Consider the following 17,204-nt stretch of genomic DNA (forward strand, 5'->3'; position numbering starts at 1 on the left):
TTCTGTCCCCCCATAATCCCTTCCTGTTCGCTGCTTTGTCATAATAAAAAGGTATTTTGAATGATCACAATGGGAGTATGTCAGACTCTCAATGTGAAACATTAAAACTGTTCAGAATCTGGGCACTTAGACTTCCATTCTCTGTGTCAAACAGCTGAACAGGACAGGTTTAAAAAAAAAAAAAAAAGTTTTCTGAGAGTTTAAGAGGACGCACGCCGTTAGCATTAGACTAATGCTTGACTATGGAAATAAGGGGGACAGAAATTTTGCCAAAGGTCAATTGGGTCCGACACAAGTGCTTCAAATTTGAAAGGAGCAAGTTAATCAGATGGAAATACTTTCCATCATTTTTTTATGTTCATCCAACGCGTTCATTTTTTTGAGTTTTTATCATTTGTCTTTTTGTTTCTTGCAGGTTTCAGAAAAAGTCTTGGTCCTCAGCAGCAGGAGTCAGAGTCTCCTGGCATGAAAGAGGAAGTTGAGCACCTGCAAAGGAAACAGGAACAGCCAGAGCACCTTCAACAGCAAAAGAGAGAAGCGCAACTTCCGATCACAAACGAGGAGGAGAAGCTGCCGCTATATGTTAAAGAGGAGCATGAATTCACCACGTTGACTGGTGAGTCCTTGAAGAGTCAAGAGGGTCTGAGTGAGACCAGCAGAGGGGTGGAGCCTCCAAGCGGCAGCAGCTCAACAGATGGATTGAAAATGGACAATTTCATCGCTCCACTATCAGATGGCGAAGGCGCCATGTCACACTCACCTTACAGTGATGATAAAGGTCATAAGAAAGCTCAGAGTGACGACAACCTCAATATATGCTCTCAGTGTGGGAAAACCTTTCGTGACAAGTACACTTGTCATAGGCATATAAGGAGCCACACAGGAGAAAACCCTTTTTCCTGCTCAGTTTGTGGTCAGTGGTTCACTCAAAAGCAAACCTTACAAATACACGAAAGAACTCACACCGGAGAAAAACCTTTCTCCTGTTCAGTTTGTGCTCAAAGATTCAATCGCAAAAGCACCTTAAAAACACACACAAGAACACATACTGGTGAGAAACCATTTATCTGCTCAGTTTGTGGTCACAAGTTTAAAGAAACAAAACACTTAAAAGCACACACAAGAACCCACACTGGAGAAAAACCTTTTTCCTGTTCAGTTTGTGGCCAAAGATTCTCTTTCAAGGAAAACCTAACAAAACACACAAGATCCCACACTGGAGAAAAACCTTATTCCTGCTCCATTTGTGGCCAAAGATTCGCTCAGACGCAACACTTAAAACGACACACTAGAACCCACACTGGAGAAAGACCTTTTCCCTGCTCAATTTGTGGCCAAAGATTCTCTTTAAAGGGAAACCTAGCAAAACACACAAGAATCCACACTGAAGAAAAACCTTTTTCCTGCTCAGTTTGTGGTCGTGTATTCGCTCAAAAGCAAAGCTTACAAATACACGAAAGAACCCACACAGGAGAAAAACCTTTCTCCTGTTCAGTTTGTGCTCAAAGATTCCATCGCAAGAGGTCCTCAGAAACACACACAAGAACACACACTGGTGAAAAACATTTTACCTGCTTAGTCTGTGGTCAAATATTCACTCAAAAGGAAAACTTGAAAATACACACGAGAACCCACACTGGGGAAAAACCCTTTCCCTGCTCCGTTTGTGGCCAGAGATTCTCTTTAAAGGGAAACCTAGCAAAACACACAAGAATCCACACTGGAGAAAAACCTTTTTCTTGCTCAGTTTGTGGTCATGGATTCACTCAAAAAGAAACCTTAAAAAGGCACGAAAGAACCCACACTGGAGAAAAACTTTTTTCCTGCTCAGTTTGTGGTCAAGGATTCAATCGCAAGAGATCCTTAAAAACACACACAATAACACACACTGGCGTGAAACCTTTTTCCTGCTCAGTTTGTGGTCAAGGATTCACTCAAAAGGGAAACTTGAAATTACACACAAGAACCCACACAAAAGAAAAACCTTTTTCCTGCTCCGTTTGTGGCCACAGATTCTCCTTAAAGGGAAACCTAACACGACACACAAGAACCCACACTTCTGACAAACCCTTTTCTGCTCCATTTGTGGCCAAGGGCTCACTCAAAGACAACAGGTAAAAAGACACATGCTGGAGAAAAAATGTTTTCCTTTTAAAGAGTATGTCATGCCCTGGGAAAATGTTAATATTCCATCATTTATCCATAAACGCATGCCTTTTGTATTCATATCATGCCACTTAGTGTAATTACACACAAGAAAATGAGAGAAATTTGGCTCGATTGTCAAGCTAAAACGACCGACGCCCGAGATCTGGCAGATTGTGTGTGTGACGTCATTTCAAGTGAAGAGAGTGCCACCGGCCACTTCTTCAACAAGAAAAAAGGCTCAGTGCTTTAATACTGAATGGCGGCGATGATGGCAGACAATTTCGTTTCTAGTTTCAGCGACGAATCCGACGTAGAAGGACGTAACGAATGTTCATCTAATGGTGACGAGGAGAGTTACGAAGCTTTAATTGGTGTTTTAGGTTACCAATTTGAGCCCAAACGAACGCCAATGCAGCGTAATGAAACTGTCATTGAGGGGAGCAATGACACTGATGAAACATCGGCAGCAGATCGTGTGGGAAACAACGAATGATATTTTTTGCATTTCTTTTTGTGAAGCTGATACACCGTGACCGCAAAATAAAGTAATGTATAGAATAATTATCATTTATTGCGCTATCATAGTTTTTCGCTCTGCCAACAGACACAAATATGATTTCAAATATTCTATATTTTTTACGAGCGATAATTTATACATGTGTCCAGTCCTGTATCCAATGCGTGATATTTTTTTTATTATAAAAGAGTACTCACTCTGGCCATTTCGAGCTTGGCTGCTCCCCTCCTTTGCTTAGCCTTAGCCTCCTTTGCCAGTCATCGTCCTCTTTCTTGATATCTCGGGACATTTAGGTAGCTGGTGTATGGTGGGCACCGCATCTGCTTTGAGCAGCAATCTTGCAGCAAAACCCGATTTCACTTGTCCATAGTTCGAGAAGCTTTCAGGTGGAAAATAACAGAAAACCGTGCCAGAGGCTGGGTCTAGAAAATTAGCCCTCTTTGCACAGACGAACTTTACCCATTGTCTGCGTAGTCCAGCTTTTTTTTTTCGCGTTCGGGAACTCATGGATACTATATTCCGATAAATAGCTATTTGTACACCACATAGCACAGAAGTTTTGAACCATTTTAGTGATGTTTTGGTCAAACAAACCCGAACGGGACTCTCTCGTCGATAAAAAACAATGGCACCTGGCTCCGCCTTGACTGTCAATCACTTGGTGTGACGTCGCCGCCCCATTTGGCTGTTTCCGGAACACTTTCGGAAATGTTCGTCATTTCCGATCTATTTTCGATAATTGCTCATTAATGTGATTGATTTTTTTGTTAACTTTATCAGTATTTGTTATCTTGGCACATAACGGTTCTATTGATGTCTCACACCCCCTTTGCCGTTACATACCCTTTAAGTGTTCGGTCAGCAGTTCAATCAGAAGAATCAGGTTAAGTTGGTGTGAGAAGCAGTGGCCAAAGACTTAAATTTTGTCACAATCCATGCTGGCTTCATCAGCTCAAAACCTTTTGAGGATTTGCAGTTTTTGGTGCCATACATGTGCTTTGTTGTGTACTTGTGTGAAGTTTTTTCATATTTTCAAAAGAACTGGCTCATCTGATTTAGAATGATATGAATTTAGATTAAATGAGGTTGCATGATTCTTGGCCAGGACGATCTGGCAAAAAAAAAAAAGATTTTTTTTTTCTCATATTCTTCGATCCATCTTTTCACAATATTGTTTACTTGGTTTCTTCAGGTCTAGTTTTATATAATCTGCAATGAAACCTAGACTGTAGTTAAACATTCTCAACACGGGCTTTTCCCTTCAGGGATCACCACAACGAAGCAGTTGTCTCCATCTAATCTCATAATTAGTGTAAAATCGGAATACTCTACCTTTTGGAATCTCCACATCTCACAGGTCTTATAAAAACTTATCAATAAATAATGTAATAAAATATATGTAGGGAAATATATATGGAAACTTATGTCATTATTTTCATAATTACATCAATATTGCACACACTCCAAGACGCCACCAGGCCGCCGACTCGATCCCGTATTGATAGAATAAGGAGAAGACCTGGATGGAACTCCATGGAACTTGCTAAGGCCCCATTCAGCCTTAAATCCCCACAGTCCCAGACGCCACTTCACCGCCAAATTAGTTGGGACCCCTTGGAATTATGATTTTATGTTTTTTCTATATTGCTTTCTGTGTTTCTTTGAGTTGAACAGATTACAGCACAGAAGAGGGTGGTGTCAGTGTTTCATATAGTATTAGATATAGATGATAGAGGTTTGATTTATTTTGTTTTCTGAATTGAATTTTTGACGACTGGGCGCTGCGTTAAGGATTGTGAATATTGAACTCTTCAAAACACATTGAGACAAAGGATTTGTTTCGAACTGAGCCATGGAAAATCGACATAAGAGTTTCCCATTTTCATGGACTGAACCCTTTTCCCGAGGAAAAAGCTATGGGCTCAACCCTTATGACACTAAGATTACAGCAATATTGACTTTAGGCTCTGGGATTTTGGGAATTCGTGTGGGCTCACCCTTTGGAAATTTAGAAAGTGTTCTGCTTTCTGGACTCGGATGTTATGGTTTGTTTTTGGGTATATGAGTTTTTTTTTTTTTTTTTTTTTTTTTTTTGGGGGGGGGTCAATTCAATTTTTTATTTGAATTCAAAAGGGAATTGTTGGATTATATTTCCATTTATTCACATAATCATATGTGAAAGATGTAACATTTGTTTCTTCCATATTCGCACAGGTCTTTGTCTGTTCAATAATGAATGTAATCTGATCAACACTGGGGGTGCACATTCCAAGCAAGTCGACTCTGCCCCCAAGTTAGGAGGGAAGAAAAGGGCTGTGCAGGGGAAGACTGGTAGCACTTTTTTCTTTGTGACCTGGTACCAATGCCTTTTCTGTTTGTTTGTCTTTAAGTGTAAATTCTTTGTTCTTTTTTATTCCCGAATTCTCTGTCGTCATCTCCTGTTTGTTATAAGAATAAACAACCTGTAACATGGAAGAATAGACTCTTTTCTTTACTACTAAACATTAAAAACAGCAAATATGGCGGAATATCTGCTTTAATTGACTGTTTTAATAATATTTTTAATTAAATTTGTTGAATTTTTCCATTTTTGTGCCTTTTTGAACAAAAAAATGCCATCGCTTCGAGTGGGCGGGCATATTTTTTATCCGGGCTAAGGACCTTTGGTGGGGTCAAAGTGCATTATTCGCTGTCGCCTTGTAAATCTGCACTGCCCCTAGGGCCTCATAAGGGTATGTAGGACACAATGCTATCGTAAAATATTGTATAACAACAAAAACAACATGCAATATCTAGCATGAGGGACAAATGCATGTTTGACCCGGCCCTAGTAACAGTTGCTAACGTCATGAATATTAATGAGCAAAGGTGACGTGTTACTTACGGTACGCTATTTTAATGAACATCCAATGTTCTTAAGTAGTTAAAATTCAGGTTTTGGATTTAGGACATGTGGGGAAAAATTAGGAGATTTGGGGTTGGGGTTACTGCTTGTTCTGTTAACTTTTATTTTTCTAAATCATTGAAAAAAAAAACCAATTTGGAATGAAAATGTGTTTGTGTTATAGGAATAACTGCCCAAAGCAGTTTTATCTGCATTTAAGTGTTTTTTCGAGGTATTAGGAATGTGTGAGACATGCAATGTGGGCCTGTGTCTCCAGCCAGAGAGGACTTGACCAAGGCCTCTGAGGAATCAAAGACTAAAAAATGTATATAATTTTCATTTTAAGGCCTATTTTGCACATTTAAAGGAGAGCATCTAGCAAATTTTATATTGTAGTTTATATATAAATATATATTGTATTACATACTGTGTATAATATATATTTTTATACATAAAGCCACTATTTTGCACTCTTGCCTTTGACCATAACTGCTTTTTTTTTTTGTTGAATTATCAAATATAAAACTATTCCGTCTCATTTTTTTCTGTTGAATGTTTATCCTAACAAGTCGAAAATATCACGCTTAAAACGTTCGTCGAGCATGTTTGGTTGTCAATGGGACATCAATATTACAAATTTTGACAAAAATGTTTTTTATTTTTTTGTCTTTTTGGGTCCAAATTGTTGATTTATAATTGGTTGAAGAAAACAACAGTTTGGACATGAAGGTTATGGTGTCCTAAAAAGGGACCCAATCTGGCAATTTTGATTTTTTTTTTCTTTGAAATATAAAGGCAACATCAAAGGTATGCAGATTTGGGGGAAAAAATAGGTTTAGGTGTTAAAGGGTTAAACTAATAAAAAGAATAACAAAAAAAACAACGTAAATGCACGTCACTGCCATGTTGCATACGTTGACCGTTTTTCACGTTCTTTAGCACAGCGTGGGTTGCCATATAATCGCTCATTTACAACCCCCATTTGAGCGGTGTAATTGACCGCTTGTCGGGCAACTTCTGCAGCCTCCTATGCCACAAAGTGGCCAGATCCGCCACGTTGGTACCGGTGATACTTTGGGTATTGCAGAAAATGCATCCCATCACATTTCTGAATCTTAGAATCTACTTGGTAACAAAGTATCTGTTTTGGTTACGACCCTAGTTTTGAGTAATTATAATTAGGCTTGTTCTGAACAAAGAGAAGAGGAGGCTAGGACTGAATAAAAGCAAGTTGTTTATAATGAATACAATTAACAAGCACAGTGAAGTACATGTACAGTACTTTAAAATTCGAAGCAGAGTCGAGAGATTTTCATCGACGGGGGCCGGAATAATTACAAGCACAAACAATTTTATTAATCACTTTCCGATTTGTACGACAAATTATTAGGCCAAAATAAAGAAAAGAGGAACACGAGATTATAGTCGTACTGTTACTACGGGGGGAAAAAAGTCCTGTTACGTAGGAGTAATGTAACTGAATAAGCAGCCAAGTACTTTCTGTAGCGCTTTGCCGCCTCCACTAAAGTCAACAATAATGAAAGCATCTTGTGAGGCTGTGTTTTAGAATCAGTTTCCAAAATAAGGAAATCTGTTATCTTTTAGCTCATCTACATAAAATTATAATCAATGGTAGGATTTTACTGATGCTTTGTCGGAGCTCCCAGCTAAGGTACATGTACATAAAGTGCATAGCCCCTTATTCAGCTACATTACCCCTACGTAATAATACTTTTTTTTTTTTTTTTTTTTTTGTAGTAAGAGTACAACTTTAATCTCGTAGTCATCCCCCGCCCCCCCCCCCCCCCCCCCATTGTTTGGCCCCAATACTCTGTCGTAATATGTCACTGTCAATCAAGAGAAGTAACTGGAAAAATTAAAATTATATACCGTGTTAGACCCGATATAAGATGGCCCTGATTATAAAACGACCCCCTTTTTCAAGACTCAAGTTTCAAAAAAGACTTTTTGAACACCAAATTAATTTTTATACAGAACATAATTACAGTACATCTGAAACATGATTATAACTAAAGATGACGATAATATTGGTCAGCCATAATTATCGGCTGATAATGGCAATTATGACGTCACACAGATAATCCAGATAATAAAAAAATTAAACTGATAATGCAATCCAATAATTATATACTTGATTTAGCCTCCAAATGTGCGCAACCAAAGAATTGAGCACGCCACCTCCTCAACCCCCCTCTCTCTGAAGCCCCTGAGGGAGGAGGGGTTGAGGAGGCAGATTTACGTGACATGAAGCAGTTGTAGAATATGGCGGCTTTTACCAGGATGGCTGGATTTATTGTGTGTGAAAAAAAAAAAACGCTCTCGCCATCTGCAAAACATGCACTGCAGAAGTTCCACAAGGCGGAAAGAAAGCATCCTCATTCAACACCACTTACCCAGCAGCCATTTTAAACTGCATCACGGAAAGAAAGCGTCCTCATTCAACACCACTTACCCAGCAGCCACTGGATCACAAAGATTTTTGTAACGACTACGAGGCTGCGGGAATGCTAAAGCTATTGTAAACACAAACGGAGCTAAGCTATGGGACTTGTGATGATCCAGAGACGCTAAGCTACGGGGCTTGTGATGATACAGAGAAGCTCCAGCCTTCCCGGAGTCGGGTTGTTTGGGAATGCAGCTCAAAGCGGGTGGTAAACTCTCACCTGAGGCTAAACACAAGACCGATAGTCGACAAGTAGCCGTCTTCCGATGGAGCCCGCCGCTCTGGCCGGTCCGGCAGGCCGCCGCCTCGCCCTAGGCTGGGCGGGCAGGTGGGCCGAGCCCGGTTCCCTGGCGGCGGGACGCCTGGCGAACACCCCAGTTTCTCGAGCGTTCCTCCATGTCGTGCGGGACACGAGGCTTGGGCCTCCGTGCGGAGCAGAGCCAGGCCCCGAATACGCCGCAGCAAACCGGCCGGGGCGGGCGGATTATCCGGTCAGAATTTAGCTGCCGCCGCCGAGACAGGGAATAAGACGTTTTTTTAACTGAAATCACCCGAGAGCCAAAGCTTCATCATCAGCTATCATGACGGCACAGTGATTAGATGATAATTTACACATGCAGAAAACCACACAAGAAGTCAGCCAGTCAGTAATGCATTCATTATGTAAAATGACAAGCTGTCAGATGACTTTGTAACGCTGCCTTTATTTTCGGCTTTAAAAAACTGAGGCACAAAACAACACGCACGGGGATGCGAGCTCCAACTCCGCCCAAATAGTACTGCCATGTATCAGCTTAGCTGCCGTAAAGCAAGTGTCGTGAGTGCCGCAAATGTTAACAAAGCGCTGTACAATGGATACATGACATCTCCCTCTTTTGAGTTAATCATTTTCACAGTGTGCAACAAAGCATATAACATTAGCAATCACTTTTCAAATTATTTAACTTATTTGTCTGCTCAATTACACTCACAATACATAATCAAAACATTGGCGCTTATTAATGCACATTCCTGTTGTAATGAAATAATAATATTCTGTACCCACCAGAGGTTGCGCTAGACTTTTTCGTTGTCTGTCATTTTGACTGACAGGGTCATAAAAATCCGGTCATAATCTATTTTTACCCGTCACTGACACGAAAAAAAAAAAATAAAAGACGTGGAAAAAATGGACATGTATATACCGTTTCATTGCAAATCAGTATTATGGTGATCATACTAGATATTATTTGTTTCTGTGCACATATGAGGTAAATATCGCTGCCATGAAGCCTCCTTATAGTGACAGTTCTTTGCCCCCTTCATTGCCGTCACGCGACCGCAGCTCAGCTTTTGCTTGCCTCGTAGCTACCCGTGTTTTAAATTACTGTAAATTTGATAGTATGTTGTCATAGGTAGTCGCGAGTCTGTTGAGAAAAGTACTACACTAAACCATGCTCGCTAGATTTGTGTGGTGTTTTTGTCTTTTTGAGCTGCATTTGATAGGCTCCACGTTAACAAATATGCGACAAAGTCCTTTCCTTTCATTTTTTGATCTGTTCACCGCATAGTCATTACTGGAAAGTCAAGTTAGCAGCAAGCTAGGTCAGGAACCGGAGGACCGAGTCACTGAACGGGAAGTGACAAAACTCAGTCTTGCCCCCCTGCCTGCACGCTGGCTGCTCATTGGCCACACGTGGAAGTGAGTGACATACGCCCTGATTCTGTTTTACGGTCCCTCCCCTGCCCGCGATGAGGCTGGCATCTGATTGGTCGTGTGCGATGTCAGAAGACGCTGCCGCTTGCTCAACGCCCTCCCACGCAGTGAACAAGCACCAACTTCATAGAACGAATCAGTGCAGATGGTGATTAGTTCGGTCTCGTTCACCCAAACAATTCGTTCAAAAAGAACGAGTCTTTCGCGACCGATACAACACTACTTAACAAAGAATCCACACCGTGCCATCACACATCAAGCAGATGAATATGTAACATTTTCTCCGCAGTGACAAAAACAGCTGACTGTGGCCCCAGTATGTAGGTAGCCTACCATATGTAGCATATGGAGCAATGAAATTAACAGTTCACCTGCTGTGTCGTCTCACACTTTCCTCCTGGTGCACATGGACTTGAATTGCGTGCCCGTTTGTGCAGTCCCTGTTTTTTTCACCTCTTTTATCAACACCATCGTCGTTTTAGGGCTTTTTGAAGAAACTTCGGACACTCAGTTGCCTTGACATTTTTCAGAGTAAGGCCAATGACGTCATGCATCAAGAGAGACAACAGCTAATTAATATGCTCACTCGCCACCCTGTGGTCTGGGGTGTGAATTGCAACCGGTCAAAATGATGGATGGACTTCAGTTTTTTCCGTCACCGTTTTAAAAAATCGGTCAACGACGGAAAATATTCGGTTAACGCGACCCCTTGTACCCACAAATATTATTCATAATCTTTCCTTCTTCCTTCCAAGTGCAATAACCAGTAATAAACATTATAGGGCAACACGGATGAAAAAACATTTCAAAATTCACATTTCCCCGTTTTTTATTTTTTGGATTTAGTATAATAATTTATTGCTTAAAATAAGACTCTTAAGCTTATTTTCAGCTAGCTATTTTTCTTCCAAGAAGTCTGAGAGAAATACACTTGAAGCGCTGGCAGATAATTTCACTTATTTCCAAAGGATTTAAACTTAAAACTGACTAGTTTTAAGGAAATGTGTTTTTGCAGTGTAGTAATGTTATATATGTTAGGAATGGCTTACTTTTAAAGGCATTTTTGTGCAACTTAGGTATTTACTCTGTAAGTAACTGTTGCCAAAAGTTTACCATTACACAATGTCAGACAATCTGTCACTATTTAGATGTTGGAATTTACTACTTGTTCATATGTGATGTTGAAAAATAGAGCAATGAATTATATTTTTGCACAGTAATATTTCCTCTTGTGTATACGTTAAAATTTTACATAAATCTTTTAATAGAATTATCGACTTGACATTATCGGTTATCGGTTGGAATGAAGAGGCAATTATCGGTTATTGGTATCGGTTGAAAAATGTATTATCGCGCATCACTAATTATAACAATACAGGTATATTTGAGAGAAAAGGCATGTTATTTTAACTCATTCAAATCTTAACATTTGAACATTTAAATGTGTAAACTAAAGTGCAATCATTCGTAAATGAATGGCTTCTGGTTTTTGAAATGTAAAGAAACCAATCTATTGTGATAAAACAACAAAAATTGCAATAACTGCATTAACCATCAAAGTGAAGTCTAACTAACTGTAGTCTTGAAACAAATCTGAATAACATTGCAATAAAATAATGTAAACTGGTTAAACTTGAGAGTAACTGAGATCTGTCATGACAGAACATTGCTTCAATGATATCTGGCGCCATCTAGCATCGTGAATGGGTGTAATGTCTAGACCGCGAATATAAGACGACCCCCACATTTTCAGTCTTATTTCAATGCAAAAAGCAGCCTCTTATATTCGGGCCAATACGGTATAACCCACCCCCCACCCCCCAAAAAAAAAACTACAATTTGTGAGCCAATCATAATTTTTCATATTTATGTAATTACAGTGTATCACAAAAGTGAGTACACCCCTCACATTTCTGCAGATATTTAAGTATATCTTTTCATGGGACAACACTGACAAAATGACACTTTGACACAATGAAAAGTAGTCTGTGCGCAGCTTGTATAATAGAGTTTATTTGTTTTCCCCTCAAAATAACTAAAAATATAGCCATTAATATCTAAACCCCTGGCAACAAAAGTCCGCCCGTCTCATCAGACCATAGGACATGGTTCCAGTAATCCATGTGCTTTGCTGACATGTCTTCAGCAAACTGTCTACGGGCTTTCTTGTGTACCATCTCCAGAAGAGGCTTCCGCCTGGGGTGACAGCCATGCACACCAATTTGATGTAGAGTGCGGCGTATGGTCTGAGCACTAACAGGCTGATCCCCCACCTCTTCAATCTCTGCAGCAATGCTGACAGCACTCCTGTAACGAGTCACATGACATTTTGGAAGGAAAATGACAAGCAGTACTCAATTTGGACATTTAGGGAGGTACGTTTTTTTCAAAGGGGTGTACTCACGTTTGTTGCCAGGGGTTTTGATATTCATGGCTATATTTTGAATGACTTAGAATTTTTGTAATTTGGGGTCGACTGTTTGAAATATTAGCTTTGAAAAGTAGTTTGAAAGAGGGAGAGAATTGTAAAAATAATGCCACTCAACTTGAGAGTTAAATCAGGTGAGACAATACTTTTGGCAATACTGTGGATCCACATCATACAAGGATTGGACAAAGCACATGTAAGGCACAAATACTGCCAATCCTCAACAGGATTTGAGGAAACTCTACAGACTACAATTGACCTGTGTGCACAATCTGATGAAAGCAGCATGGATGACAGGCAAAACAGTCATTGGCCACTGCTTCTCACCCCAATACACACGAGTCTCTTAATCCGTCCTTGTGAGCGAATTTTTGACCACAAATTGAGCAAGAAACATGTTTTTTTACCAGTGTGGGTTCTTGTGTGTCGTTTTAAGTGTTGAATTTGAGTGAATCCTTGACGACAGACTGAGCAGCGAAAAGGTTTTTCGCCAGTGTGGGTTCTTGTGTGTCGTTTTAAGTGTTGAATTTGAGTGAATCCTTGACCACAGACTGAGCAGCGAAAAGGTTTTTCGCCAGTGTGGGTTCTTGTGTGTACTTTCAAGTGGTGAATTTGAGTGAATCCTTGACCACAAACTGAGCAGCAAAAAGGTTTTTCGCCAGTGTGGGTTCTTGTGTGTCTATGTAAGTTTGTCTTTTCAGTGAAACTGTGACCGCAAACTGAGCAGGAAAAAGGTTTTTTGCCAGTGTGGGTTCTTGTGTGTACTGTTAACTGGTGAATTTGAGTGAATCCTTGACCACAAACTGAGCAGGAAAAAGGTATATCTCCAATAAGGGTTCTTGTGTGTCTGTCTAGGTTGCTCTTCTGAGTGAATTTTAGACCACAAGCTGAGCAGACAAGAGGATTTTCACCAGTGTGACTCCTCATATGCATACAACAAGTATAGTTATTAGCATAGGTTTTCCCAGGTTGAGATTTCTTATGACCATCATCTTTGTAAGGCGAGCGCCATTTCTATCTGATGGTGCGATGAAAATGTGTGCTTGCGATCCTTCTGTTGAGCTGCTGCTTGGAGGCTCCGTCCCTCTGCTGGCCTCACTTGGACCATCTTCGCAAAAGGGCTCGCCAGTCGACATGGTGATATCACCCTCCTCTTTAACGTATGGCAGCATTACCTCCTCCTTTTTGATTGGAACTTGTACTTCTCTCTTTAACTGTTGAGCGTCAGGACCAAAATGTTTGCTGAAACCTGCAAGACACAACAAGACAAATGATATATTTTATGGACAGCCTATCTAGCCACTAGGCCGTGAGGGTAGACTGGCTTAGTATGTACGCGCACATACAAGATGCATTCTGGGCTGTCATTCCCATGACAACGATGCACTGATTGGCTGTTAGTCATTGTGCATTGACACACCCTCATCCTTCAGGCGCAAGCCGTGGCAATTTTATTTATTTATTTTATTATTATTATTATTGTTTATTGATTTTTAAAAAATCAAACAAAAATTTAAGCAGTCACAATTTTAATCATGAGGGGTTTTTTTTCACCAAATATTTTTTACATGAGTACATTTTTTTGGATGATTACTTTTACTTGAGTAATATTATTTTGAAGTAACAGTACTCTTACTTGAGTCAATATTTTTTGTCTACTCTACCCTCCCCTGTTCAAAAGAAAGTGACTCAAGAATGTCCCCAAATGAAGTATAAATAAGATCAATAAATCCAGGGTTTCGCCTAGGATTTTTTTAAGCTGTGGCGGTGGGCTGCATCGGAGTCGGACAGCCTCACTATGTCGTGCCATGGAGAAATTGCGTCATATCACGAGAGATTAGACTTTTTTTCCCCCCCATTTTTTCCCAAGAAGAACCATAACAAAGATCTATTCAAAATATTTCATTAGCCAGGCTAATGTTGTTGCTCTCAGCTACAATAGATGTACTGTACATAATCAACAGGTGGAGCCCCCCAAATGCCCCAAAATCTGGAGGAAGTGACTTAAACAGGAAATGTTGCTTTAGATTAACTTCCTATTCATCTGTTGACATTCTAGAGCAGGGGTCCTCAAATACAAATCTTGAAGTTCCACAATTGTTTTGTTCATACAAGCATAGGTCCATTTATTTGTGTCGATCAAGTACAAAACAGGTCAAAGGTGGTAACAGTGGTTTTCTTTTGAACAAACAAAAATACAATGCACATTCTGATTTAAAAAAAAAAAAAAAAAAAAAAAAAAACATCTTGACTTACAGTGGGGCAAATAAGTATTTAGTCAACCACTAATTGTGCAAGTTCTCCCACTTGAAAATATTAGAGAGGCCTGTAATTGTCAACATGGGTAAACCTCAACCATGAGAGACAGAATGTGGAGGAAAAAAAAACAGAAAATCACATTGTTTGATTTTTAAATAATTTATTTGCAAATCCTTGGGCAATTGGGCATTGTTGGGCAACACGGACTTTCAACTCCCTCCAAAGATTTTCTATGGGATTGAGATCTGGAGTCTGGCTAGGCCACTCCAGGACCTTAAAATGCTTCTTACGAAGCCACTCCTTTGTTGCCCTTGCTGTGTGTTTGGGATCGTTGTCATGTTGAAAGACCCAGCCACATCTCATCTTCAATGCCCTTGCTTATGGAAGGAGATTTTCATTCAAAATCTCTTGATACATGGCCCCATTCATTCTTTCCTTTACACAGATCAGTCGTCCCGGTCCCTTTGCAGAAAAGCAGCCCCAAAGAATGATGTTTCCACCCCAATGCTTCACATTGGGTATGGTGCAATTCAGTATTCTTTTTCCTCCAAACATGCGAACCCGTGTTTCTACCAAAAAGTTCTATTTTGGTTTCATCTGACCGTAACACATTCTCCTAGTCCTCTTCTGGATCATCCAAATGCTCTCTAGTGAACCGCAGACGGGCCTGGACGTGTACTTTCTTCAGCAGGGGGACACGTCTGGCAGTGCAGGATTTGAGTCCCTGGCGGCGCATTGTGTTACTGATGGTAGCCTTTGTTACTGTGGTCCCAGCTCTCTGTAGGTCATTCACTATGTCCCCCTGTGTGGTTCTGGGATTTTTGCTCCCCGTTCTTGTTATCATTTTGACGCCACAGGGTGAGGAGTTGAAAGTCCGTGTTGCCCAACGGTAACCCCAAAACATCACTGCTCTAGAGGAGATCTGCATGGATGAATGGGCCAAAATACTAGCAACAATGTGTGAAAAGCTTGTGAAGAGTTACAGAAAACGTTTGGCCTCCGTTATTGCCAACAAAGGGTACATAACAAAGCGTTGTGATGAACTTTTGGTATTGACCAAATACTTATTTTCCACCATGATTTGCAAATAAATTCTTTAAAAATCAAACAATGTGATTTCCTGTTTTTTTTTTTTCCACATTCTGTCTCTCATGGTTGAGGTTTACCCAAGTTGACAATTACAGGCCTCTCTAATATTTTCAAGTGGGAGAACTTGCACAATTAGTGGTTGACTAAATACTTATTTGCCCCACTGTAAAATTACACAAAAAACATGCAAGTGCAATGTTCACACATGTACACTAAGTAATTTACAAGATCTGTCGTTAAGGTGCAAATAATAACTACGTTTTGTAACTGTAAAACACTGCTGGACAAAAAAACAAAACGTGCAAGTAGTACAGTACATGTTCACATGTACAGATATAGACCCTACCCACGTGACGTCACAACTCCGCTCTCCTGAATGGTACCGCCCAATTGTCCGTCAAAACATAGTGTTAACCTGTTACGGCTACGTACATTCCTCCTATTTACGGCGTGTTTTTCTGCTCCTTAACATTAATAATCAAAATGGTGAAGGCGTGTGTGGCTGTTGGTTGCACTAACAGAGAAGATGGAATGAGAGACTTGAAGTTTTACCGTATTCCGAGGGATCAAAAGAGGAGAGCGAAATGGACAGCTGCAATTCGACGTGAAAACTGGGCACCAAAAAATCACCACAGACTATGTAGTAGTCATTTTATATCCGGTAAGATGCATTTAAGATATACTTAGAGGGTTTTGGGCTGACAAATAACCACAATTAAGATCATTGCTAGGCTAATCGCCGACAACATACACGTAGGTATGTAGTGAGAGTGCTATCGCTAAACCATATAAACATTAAAAGCCTTAACTCCATTGACAAACGACATGAAATACATTAGACTTGACAGTGGATGTTAGCAATAACAAAAGATTTTGAATTGAAAATTTCGTAACTCACCTTTCCAAGCACAAGATAGATTCCTGCCGAATTTTCGTGGACGAGGACCTGTTTCACCCAACCAGCAACGAAGTATTTATAAGCCTCCAAGCTCTTGAAGTTTTTCAAGTTTTCATGACAATAGGCTGATTTTGTGTGGACAAGATAATTGTAAATATCAGCGTAGCAGATGTCAGGCAGACAGGGCGAAGACAGTGGGTCAAAAAACATCGATTTGGGCATCAAATATGGATCTGGCGACTGTATAGAATGAAGCTTTTCCACATAACGCCTTTTATGCAACACATCCAGTGAGTTTACGGCATCAGAAAGCACCGGGTCTTCCATGAAATGCATTTTAAATTCCTCGATCAATTGAAACCAATGCTAATACAGAGACAAAATGACGGACAAGTGGGCGGAACCATACAGCGAGCACGTGGTTTTGTGACGTCGGTGGGTAGGGTCTATAAATGACAAGCTCTGTCATTAAGGTGCAAACAAAACAATTATTGACAGTAACTTTAACAGTAAAACATTGCTCAATGAGAGAAATGGCATTTGGGGGTCACAAAGCTGTTTAATAGCATCATCATCATCATCACCTCCCTACATGAGACTTTTGAACTAATAAAGACATTTTCACAAATATCAGATTATGCTATAAATTGGTCAAAATCAATTATAATGCCCTTATCAACAAACTTATGGAATCCTGCAAATCAAAATCACAATATTCCAATAGGGAATATAAAGTATCTTGGAATCAACATTTCACCAAAACTTACAGAATTAATTAAACTAAACCATACACCCCTCCTAGCAAAAATATGTGAAGATTT

The 17,204-nt window shown here is 40.0% G+C and overlaps 1 protein-coding gene across 10 annotated transcripts in view; it reads left to right on the plus strand.

Annotated features, from left to right (window-relative positions):
* LOC130911282 (zinc finger protein 260-like) overlaps window positions 1-17,204 on the plus strand; it is a 172,613-nt gene that overhangs the window by 142,149 nt on the left and 13,260 nt on the right. For 9 of the 10 annotated variants that reach the window (XM_057829130.1, XM_057829134.1, XM_057829127.1 and 6 more), the window contains exon 3: window positions 416-616. In XM_057829130.1, the coding sequence (XP_057685113.1) occupies window positions 416-616 (201 nt within the window). Of the gene's footprint in view, window positions 1-415; window positions 4,718-17,204 lie in introns of those variants that run through there. The other variant, XM_057829126.1, reaches the window with a different exon arrangement.

This window comes from Corythoichthys intestinalis, unplaced genomic scaffold, assembly GCF_030265065.1.
Source record: "Corythoichthys intestinalis isolate RoL2023-P3 unplaced genomic scaffold, ASM3026506v1 HiC_scaffold_24, whole genome shotgun sequence".
NCBI lineage: Eukaryota > Metazoa > Chordata > Actinopteri > Syngnathiformes > Syngnathidae > Corythoichthys > Corythoichthys intestinalis.